At 41.1% G+C, this 11,225-nt stretch overlaps 1 protein-coding gene across 1 annotated transcript in view; it reads right to left on the reverse strand.

Annotated features, from left to right (window-relative positions):
- csmd2 (CUB and Sushi multiple domains 2) overlaps positions 1–11,100 on the reverse strand; it is a gene marked incomplete at its 5' end in the record, with an annotated part of 223,670 nt that extends 212,570 nt beyond the window's left edge. The window contains one exon of the mRNA XM_071515056.1: positions 10,884–11,100. Coding sequence (XP_071371157.1) covers positions 10,884–11,100 — 217 coding nt within the window. The remainder of the gene's footprint in view (positions 1–10,883) is intronic.
- Positions 11,101–11,225: the final 125 nt, after the last annotated feature.

Genomic DNA, 11,225 nt, shown 5'->3' on the forward strand with positions numbered 1-11,225 from the left:
AGACAGAGAGAGAGGCTGATATAGAGAGATAAGGCAGTGGAAGGGAAGGTGAGAGGAGGATGAAGATAGGAGTGGGAGGAGAAAGTATTAACAGCGACTTGGGAAGAGGTGAATAGATGAAGTACTCTAGAGAACAGCAGCAACAGCTAAAAAAAAAATAATGTGTGTGTCTGTGGGGGGGGGGGGTGCAAAAACAGGCAAAATATGAAAACTGAACTGAGGTAGAAAGCAAAAATAATTAAATAATGGAAAAAATGATCTTGTGGGGAGAAGAGGGAGGGAGGGAGAGAGAAATCCGATGATGAAAACAAGTGAATAATTTACAGTGTCAGAACAGTGATAGAATGTCTTACTCATCAGCCCTGTTCATTTTGGGCCATAAAAAGGCACGGGTGGCAACACAGGACTGATTAGTTGTCATTTGCTGTACAGAATAGCTAAAACTCATCACCAGCTAGATTAATGGATTTCTGTGTGTGTGTGTGTGTGTGTGTGTGTGTGCGTCTATGTGTGGAGGCGTTATGAGACACCGTACCAATGGCACCGGCTTACCAGATATGAGTGTTCCATGGTCATACATTATATCAGAATCTTTGATTATACCTTACCGTAGGGTTATGAAGGGTTATTAACACACACACAAACACAGACACATGGCCTAGCTTCCCCTGGAGTGTCTGCTGGTCAGTGAGTGAGTGACTGAGTGATGGAATTGGTTTATCTTCAGGCTATCTGCACTCCATTAACAGTGCATTACTTTCCCCTGATGCTATCTGCATTTGTTCAGCAACATAAACACCTCTGAAGCAACACAGTGGAACGTACAACTCAGCTTGTACAAGGTTTTGTATATGTGGCAGGTAAGTGCAGAATTACACACATAAGTGCAAGACTAAATGTTCAATGTTCCTTGCTGCATCTTCATAATGCAAACACAAATACACACACACACACAGAAATGTGAGGGGAAAAAAATCAACATTGCAGACTCTGATATGCTGTCTGTCTGAGTTTAGAAACATGATTTACGTCATGAACAGGTTTATAATTGGAAAGCGTTTCAATATAGAAACATAAAATGAATAGCACAAAGCTTGTGACAGGCAGAGGTGACGCATTAAGAAAAAAAAAAAGTAGAGAATTGCTTTCTTTGTTCATTTGTTCCCGCTTTGCGTAGAGATAAGTCAATTACACTTACAGCAAACAAATCAAGGCTGACAAATGAAACAAGGTGACGCTCACACGCCCGCTGTGTTTTTTTTTCCCCCTGCTCCGCACAAATCGCTTTACAATAATCCTCGGGCAGAGAAACAATTAGGGATAAAATAAAACTAATTCAATGTCGTGCCACTCTTGCCCCTAGCAAAGTGACTAAGCTAAGTGGTAGCCATAAGATATGCTGTTGTTTACTCGCCTGTGCATGTGTGTGTGTGTGTGTGTGAGTCTGGTTGAGTGGCTAGGCCAATTATAACACACAAGGATGTAGTAAATGATCAAGAGGGGAAACGGAGAGACTCAAAGAGAGACAGAGGGATAATCATAGGACAGCACTAATACTGTATGCTGGGAAAGTCAGAGCCAACAACCACAGGCGTTATTTCATTTCCATTTGAACCATAAACTAGCACGGATTCTGTGTGAGTTAATGGCAATAATGAGCAGAAAACATGCTGACATCACGAAAATACTCCTGTGAGATCATAATCATGACAACTAGCTACACAGCTCATTTGAAAACAATCTGGGAGCAAACTGAAATGTGAAATGTGAAAAGGGAAGGAAAACAAGAATACCTACAAGAATGACCACATACATTTTCAGATTTAAAGTTTTGTCCATAACATTGCTTAAGGTTATGTTTATGCAGTGTCTTTTATTCTATATCTTCTATTACACTGTTTTTACTCTCAGTTCTTATCTATTTATCATGTGGTGCCTTCTTGTTTTTATTTATTTTATCATGTTAAAGAGCTTTGCAAATTGTTTTTAAAAAGTGCTACTTAAAATAAGTAGTAGTAGTTATGGAAGAGGATTAGGGCCACATGTGAAACATTTATTTGAGTTCTGAGTTTAAAGTCAGAATTCTGAGAATAAAGTCAGAATTCTGACTTTAATCTCAGAATTCTGACTTTATTCTCAGAATTCTGACTTTAATCTCAGAATTCTGACTTTAAACTCAGAATTCTGACTTTAAACTCAGAACTCGAATACATTTTTCACATGTGGCCCTAATCCTCTTCCGTAAGTAGTAGTAGTAGTAGTAGTAGTAGTAGTAGTAGTAGTAGTAGTAGTAATAGTGTAAAGGTTCGGCTATGCAAAAGGTTAGATAACACAAAGAAGGTAAAATTGTGTGTTGATGAGTCAGCCTTACAAGCATCAGTTTTTTTTGATGCACAACAAATAGGGTTGGTTAAGTGCAGCGACGCGAGGGCTGTGGCATGATGGAAATGTAAGTGGGAAAACAAACCTAATGTACACTTTGGAAACGGCTGAGTGCCGTGTTGCCTTTCCCAGCATCTTAGTCAGATTAAAAGGATATGCTATTTATCCCAATCCAACCTCTTTGCCCCTTCACATGCGCACACACCCAATCCCTCTTTCACTAATGAAGCCAGCTCTCTCTCTCTCTCTCCCTCCCTCCCTCTCCCTCTCCTACTGTAAGGCCTCCAGACCTTCACATTAATTATTCAAATGATTAGTCCATGGATAGGGAGCATATTTGCATGTATGTGTGTGCAAGTCGGAGCCTGTGAGGTTCCTTCAAAAGGCGTCCCATGACGCTCTGAGCCAGCAGTCCAAATTTCATCATTTGCATCTCTGTCTCTCTCTCTGTCTCTCTCTCTGTGATCCTCCTTTTCTCCCCCGCTCTGCAGAGGGATGGCACTAATAAACTCTAAAACAGGGTTGGCCAGAAGATCTGATTAGCCAGCAGGGCTACCGGGGACACGGTGACCGATGGAGCGCCGAACCAATGCTATTTACTTTCTGCCCGTCGCTCTTCTTTCATTCCCATGGCAAGGATGATCAAAGAGCAGCGGAGGGAAGGAGACAGCGAGGGAAAAGAGAGGCGAGGAGGAGGACAGGCGGGGGCGGGGGGTAGAGAGTGGAGGTGGTGGAATGTAAGAACAGCACTGTTACTGATCTCGAATTAGCTGCTGGCCATCGCAAACACTGATTTACTCATATGCCATTCCTCTTCTCTCAGTGTTCTCGACTCTCTCTCGCTCTCTGCCTGTAGATCCCATCAATAATGCCCTCTCTATCTGTTAATGATCTGCCTTGGTCTTTCTTGGGTTATCTTTAATATAGAGACTGGAGTATTCTGCCCTATTGTAGTTGCGTTATTGATCAGCATCACTGTATGTAGTTTCTATACTGATTTATATCAATTGGGTTGGAATCAATGAAATGCAGTGTATCTATGGCAGAGTATGGTGAATCCTCCGCTTCCAAACAATGAAATAGGCAGGAGGCCATGGTGCAGCTGGTCACCTGCAACAAGTGTCTAATTACATGGCAGGCAAATCCTTTTGACACAGCACAGCTAGTGTGTGTGTGTGTGCATGTGTGCGCATGTGTGTGTGTGTGTGTGCACAATATGTAGGCTTTATCCATTATCACATTTCACAAGGTGTTCCGATAACTAATTAGACTGCTGCGCTCTGTGTGCCTCCCAGGGACGAACGAGCGAAAACAAAAGGAAAGGGTGAAATCAAGAAACAGAAACATGACTGCAGAAACACTGATGAAAAAAAAACAGCAAAATCAACACAGGCTGAGAAAATATGCCAGGGATATGCCTAAGCCAGAAAACAAATGGCGCACAAGGAGAGCGTCTGTGCTCCGGCATCCCATTACCTGTCATTAGGAAGATTATAGCTACCACCAATGAGAATCAATCCTCTCATGTGCATGTACATGCTCTCCTTCTGGGGCTTTTGTTTACTTTAAATTTGGAAGGTTTTTTTGTTCGGGCATATATCTGTATTGAGCCATGTCTGCATGGCGCAATACAGATATTATATGTAAATAATTGTCTAAGAGTGTGAGTAACATACAAATTGGATGTATCTTTTTCAACATGGGACAACCACATATTTGTGTTACAACATATGTGAATAACAACATGCATGGCAATAACACATATGTTATTATTAGCATATGTTGGTATGAAGGATTACACCAAGGAATTACCGGTTGCCAAGTCACATTCATTATCATTAATAATAATAATCTTGATTTTATTTTATCACTGCTTGATAAAATACAAAATGAACTGGAACCTTGCACCAAAAGAAGTCATGCAATATCCGCATTGACAAAACTTGTGTCAGCCTTTCATCTCCTGGCCTCTGGCTCAGCTGCAGTGGGGAGTCACAGTCTGCTCTTTCCTCTGCACAATGTTAAAACGGCTTGCCATACATGTTTCACCTGGTAGATGTGCGCACTCAGTACTTCAATTGTGCCTTGGGTATTCTAATTGGAAAATTGCGACTGAATTGATTTGCATAAGTGGTGTTAATAAATCAGCCACTGAATTGGAGAAAGCTGCGCTCGTTAAGTTTTTGCGCACGGTAGTAATCAGAAGACTGACCTTTTAGAAATAAAAAGCTGTTACTAGTTTTTATTATATGGCTTGAAGATTCATAAAGTTTAAAATTGAAATATATCATTAACTCAATATAGCTGATGTAGACGAGTTTATTTTATTTTTGGAACTACTTCAGGTGAACAACCATGTATTCATCCGCTGCGTGGTGATTTTTAGCTGTACAAGGTCTCCGATACTAACAAGTAGCTAACCACATTCACTTATATAGAAACAAAACAAGTAGTCAGGGGTAGATCAGAACAGTATGTTATTTTTATGCCAATTCTTGTAAATTTTACCAATCTCTTATACAAAACTGCCAGACTTCGCCTCAAACCATTTAAAATTACCATTTAGCTTCAGAGCTGCTACAAGTTTTAATTTCTTACTTTCAAGATAATGTCTCCTACAATCACTCAACACACTGCCAGACTTGTCAGTGCATAGTGTATACTTAAATGTTAGCATAGGGGCACCAAAGCCAGTGTTCTACCATGGACTAATGAATGATTTTGGTGTCTATTATCACTTAATGGGTTACTGACCAACAGGCCAATCTCCTAAAAATGTTGTATATTCCTTTAACGCAAATGCGTGTAGTACCAATCTAGACACACAGAAGTGCTGAAAACACTTTTTTTAAGAGTGTATATTAGATCATCTTTGTTGTCATTGCTTAAGTTGCGTGTGTATCCCGTTGAGAACATTGATAGGCCTGGGGATTGGAAAGTGTCAATAGCAATACGTACAATGACTGATACACAGGATGTAGGATATAAATTCACAGCCATCTAGTTGATTATTTCTCTAATCTGGGTTTACAGGGTCTAATAATTCTGCCTCACAGGTGAGCAGATACCATAAATCTCAGCATCGTTTCACTTTTTCCCAGTGCGAGATGATGAAAAACAAACTATCACTCTTCCTCCTGTTTTTAGCAGTCTGTCGTTAAAGCTGGCGCTGATAAGTGGCAGTCTCTCCATTAACAGCCCAGACTCAAAGGAACTATAAATCCAAGGGGTGTGTATGTGTGTGTGTCTGCGCGTCGTGTTTGTGTGCACGAGTTTGGGTTGTGTGTGTGTGAAAACCTCTATGTGCAGGCATGTATGTGTGTGTGTGTGTGTGTGTCTACGTGTGTCTGTGCACGTGCATGTGTGCAGATGTGTTTATGAGAATGTGTGTGTGTGCATGCTGATGAATAAGGGACTCAATCATGTCCACCAAAGTAAATAAAACTGTGTAAAGGCAAAGCCATATTTCTAGTATTAATATCACACACACACACACACACACGCACACACACAATCGCACACACCTCCTCCTCACTTTGATATGTACTCCTATCTCCAGTGTTACACAGCATGTTAACATGAAGGCACGTGTAGCGCAGTATCAACAGAGAAAAGATTATGTTCCTGCCCACACACGTCCAACACGTGAGCACCACAGCCTGCATGTACTGTAGTCATTACCCAGAGTATGTACTGGGAGAGATTGATGACCAAGGCCTTCATTGAGAAAGACTTATTGCCATGGCAGCGTTCAGCCAGGCAGCGCTGTTGTGCTGTCACCAGCCCTCACCCTGACCCGCAGACACAAGCTTGACTCATTGAGTGACACAGTACACATTCACACTTATGACTGCACACACAAACACACACACACCAAATGGTGGGAACGACACCGCATGGGAGAGAAGATATGAGATTAAAGTAATACAAGTTTTGGGCACTCCATGCTAGTGATAGCAGGCGACTAGCACTATCTCAAAAGTGATAAGAAATCAGAATGTGTAGCAGCTCTAAAGCTAAATGCTAAATGATCTTAAATCTTAAATGATATGCAGCCATCTCTAGCAGTTCTTAGCCGTTTAAAAATAGTACTGCAATGTGTTTTCATAGTCTGTTTTTAGATTGTAGATTTATTTAGCACAAATCAAAGCTTTGAACTAAGCGCAGAAGCAATATATAGGTATGTAAATAATGCTCTCTTACTCTCACTCATGCATATACAACCAAACGCACACATATCACATACAGTATATGCAGGCTCTCAACAGCTTCCCAAAAGAGCATAAACATCTCTGCAGCTTTATACAGCTAAAAAATGACAGGGGATAATGGTTCTCCAACATCCAGTGCCCACTGCATGCAGACTGTGTCTGTGCGTGTGTGCAGGCTTGTGTGTGTGGTGTTATTCATTTTATCTGAATCCCATAAACCTTTATATTGTTGACACTGAAATCAGCTTTCTGGGATGGGCTCCACACTAGCCTAGTTCCCCCTTTGTAAGCATACAGACTGTGCACACAAAGTCTCTCTCTCTCTCTCTTTCCCTCTCACACTGTGACACCCTATCCTCCCAGCACTGAGGAGTGAGTGTGGTGTTAATGCCACTCCCAACACCATGCTCCAGTGCTCCTTATTTAGGTCTTATCTAGCCCGCAGGCTGAAAATCTGTCCCTTCCACACCTCCTCCCCTCCCTCACTTCCCCGCCCCCGCCAGACTGCCAGGCCTTAAGTCTCTCTCCTCCTCCGTTCCATCACTCCATCACTTCCTTCACTGAGAGGAAGGCGTGTGGAGAGAGATGCCTTCACACACCTGAGTAGGTTCTCCCTCTGCTGAAATGTGCTCACAGTGTGCTCAGATTGGCAGTTACAAGGTAAAATGTGACACCGTTGCTTTAACTAATTTGGAATGGCTGTAGAATTCTACTCAAAGGCGAAAAAAACATTGTTTGAGCAATGTAGACAATTATCCTCTTATTCAGAGTGACTTGCAATGAGTGAGCAGGTGGGTTCAGTGTGTTGCTCAAGGCCACATTTGTTGTTGCATGGGAGTGAAACCGGGACCTTTGGTTATGGGACAGTCTCTCTGACCACTAGGCCACCGTACCACAGGTTCTGGTGGGATTTGAACCCAGAACAGCAGGGCTATGAGTGTTTGGAGAGTAGTTTTACAACAATTTAATCTATCTAGTAATTTAACAATGTTTTGCAGTAGCTTGGTGGTAGCTGAACTGAATTAAGATTTGTGTTTTAACTGTTCAATGTCATTCTGAAGTGGAGTTAATGACTGCAATTTCCAACCATTTTGGCTGTAAAAAAAAACTTTATTTTTTTGTATTGTTTATTTACAACTTTAATTGCCAATGTGGCACAAGTCAGATGTTATAAAGAACATTGTATGTCTTAATTTGAATTTTACATTTTAACATTCCTTGTGCACCTTCCTGTGATGAATCCAGATAGGGTTATTTAGTTTGTGTTTATGCCCAGCCTCTAGTTTCTGGCAGGCAGCTTTCAGAGTGTTGCCAATAGAAACGCAGTAAACATTCCCTGAACTTTATTTCAAATAAAATTTTTGTTGACATTCTAATCAGTGGTATTTTGATGTTGTACTATATCGCAGATGTAGATATACGTTTTTACAAAGCAGTTTTTAACTACTTTTTTCTAAGTAACTTAAATCAACACCCATATTTCTCTTGAGAGTAGTTTTGCTTTAGTTCGACTTCTCCCAATGTGAAGTAACTGGTAGCTTGTAAAACTAGACTTTCAAAGTAGCTTCCCTACAAGCGGTTCCAGAGGCAGAGCTCTTAACCACTTAATCACTGCGCAATCTCTGGAAGTTATTGCTCTTCCATTAGCAGCAATTAAATACCACTGTCAGCTTGTGTTTACAAACTAGCACATTTCACTGCATACTCTTTTAGACTGAATAGAATTGAATTGAGTAGAATCTTCCCAGCTCCTTTCCGATGTCAGTTGGGATCGTCAGGTTTAATGATATGCTGCAGCGACAGACTGACTCATATGCATTTCCTAAGGAGTGAATCTGCCTCCTGCAGCTTACTGTGACTCATAAAGCAACTGCTGTCGGAGTAGACACACAAGCTCACCTACAGAATATACACACACACACACACACACACACACACACACACACACAGTGATGCGCACATACTTATGAACCCAAGCACAGATACCTACAGACAACATTTACATAGCACAACTGATTTGCAAGCAAACATTCTACTGATAAGGATGATTATGTTGCCCTACTATGACAGCAATGCATACATGAATGAATAAATAAGCAACACTAAAAGAAAAGTGACTCATTTGAAAGACAAATCAAAGGTAATCATTTGAATCACGTCTGGTACTTTCCTGTGATGAAATAAGGCAAAAATAGTAAAATATTCCCTTTTGATGACTATTTGAGATTAAAGGAAATATTCCAATAACTATATAGCCTATAGCGTGGCATACATAAAAGATTGATCAGATTCAGCAAAACAGCATAGAGGACACAAAATGGAGAAGAGGCAGAAAAAGATAAGATATTAAAAAACTAGGTGAGGAGGAAATGAGGGGGGTGAGAGCAAAATTGAAGGAAGAGGGACGAGAGAGAGATGGAGAGAAAATTACTTTTGACACGAGCGGGAGATGAGAGCAAAGGGAGGGCTGAATTATCAAACATGCATCTTTGTGTGTGTGCCTGAATGCACTTGTGTCGTATAAGAGTGTGTGTGCACCTAAGTGTGTAAGTGTAAATGTATACATGCGTGTTCTGACAGTGTTGTTCATTGAAGCGAGAGCTACTTCTAGCTTATTCCCAGCATTTTCCTGTTCAAAGATAGATGAAAACTAGAAGTCTCACTTTTACAAAATGCCTCCTTTGAAAAGCAAGGAACTCTGGTCAAACACAAACACAAACAAACACAAACAAAATCTACAGAGGCTTTGTGTTCCCCACAAAACTTGAACGGCCCCCTATCTTTCTTTGCTCTCTCTCACTCCCTTTTCTCTCTCTATCCCTCACCCCTTTTCTCTCTCCTTCTGTCTTTCATTTTTTTTTAAAATTCTCTTTATCTCCCGCACTTGTTATTTTCAAAGCGTTTAGACGGAGAGAGTGGAACGCTTCCCCCGTCCCGCTGGAGCATCAATATACAACAGAGCCCACAGGTCCAAGCAGGAGAAAGGGTTAGGAGAGCGGCACAACACCGATCCATAATGGATTTTCCTCTCTTTTTCATTCCCTTTCTGCGGGGAGATGCGGCTAGGGCGCCACTGGCACAGAATGAGAGGAACGGGGAGAGAGGGGGAGGACGAGGGAAGGCGAGGGAAGGCGAGGGAAGGCGGAGGAAAGAGATATCGACGGGGGAAGAAAGAGAGGCCGACAGAGACTCAAAACAGTGTCAATAACAAAAAGCCCTGAAGAATATTTCTCTCATCTGTCTTCTGATGCGTGCACGCCATATGCATTTAACAATTTGCCAGGCCTCAAACAGCAGAGGCTCATTTCTTAAGCCAACAGCAATAGCGGCTTTAGTGTAGCTATATCTGATCAGGCATTTTGAAATTGTCACTAATGTAGCTAGCCTGTGTGATGGTATGTGATGCCAAAAGGTCTGAACATGAAACTACACAGTATCATTTCCTAATATGCATAAATGTACAAGATGTCATCAGCAACAATGCAGCTTTGTGGTGATATATCAGAACTGCAGTGAATATGAATAGAATACAGGACTAGGTTTAGGTTTTCAAATGGAAATTCAGCCTAAAAAAGTGTTTATTTCTATGATCTTGGACAGCTGAAAATTTGTGAACATGAACAACTCTTTCCAAATGACACAACAGGAGAGCCAATATTCAAGTTTGCCATGTTATAAGGCAACATTTTCTGACGCTGTTCAATTGGCGGTTGTACGGTAGACTGAGTTTGTTGACTCACAGGATTGTTTGTTTGAGCTTTTACACCCAAGTGAGTTTCATTTCATTTTGTTAGTAGCTCTGAAGCACAAAATGTGCCCACAGTGAATGACCTTGGATATTGTCACAGTGTGCCCAAAGCCAGTCTCATGTTAACTGTCAGTGGATCCACTCCAGAAAGTATCTCATGAAGACATCACTGATTATAGTCTTGGCTCTTTTCCAGTCTGTTTATCTATAGAAGGGAGAACAAAACTGTCCAACATCATCAGAAGACTTTTATCTATGCAATTTAGTGTGAACTTTTATTTTAATCCATGATGAAAGGAAACCTCATCTTAAGCATTGAAAACCAGAAAAAAACATCCCTCAACAGCCATCAACTTGGAATTGGAAAAACAGCCTTTAAATTACAAATTGTTGACTTCATTTTTTACAATATAGGGTTTTGAAAGAGTTTTGATGGCCATTCAAGTCAAGTAAAACCCTGGACATCATGAAAATTTAAGTTATGATGTTTTCAATCAAAAGCAGCAATAACACAAAAAAACCTATAAGATATACATCTTTACCTTGTCCGCAGGTTCCCGGGGCTGGGCGGCCCATCGTACACAGACAAGATATCAAAGTCCTCTTCCAGGGCGAAGCCTTGAAACACCAGCTGTATTCGGTTGTGTTCTGCCGCCACGATCACCCATGTACAGTTGGCATAGTTGGGGTACCCATAAGGGTAGCCGGGGCTCTCTATCGTCCCATTGGGATTGTGTAGTGTGTAACTGCAGTTCTGAGCTGTAAAGAGGGAGAAAGAGCAATGGGTGAGTATAAAAACAGTGTAAAAGTTTCAAGGCATTAGAACAGGACGGTTAGGAGAGTGTAGAAATTCAGAGGCATTATGCAGCATTAGACTCAATAAA

Source organism: Centroberyx affinis, unplaced genomic scaffold, assembly GCF_046629955.1.
Source record: "Centroberyx affinis isolate AG114_WGS23_722 - 3 ecotype Tasmania unplaced genomic scaffold, CSIRO-AGI_Caff_v1 ptg000299l_1, whole genome shotgun sequence".
NCBI lineage: Eukaryota > Metazoa > Chordata > Actinopteri > Beryciformes > Berycidae > Centroberyx > Centroberyx affinis.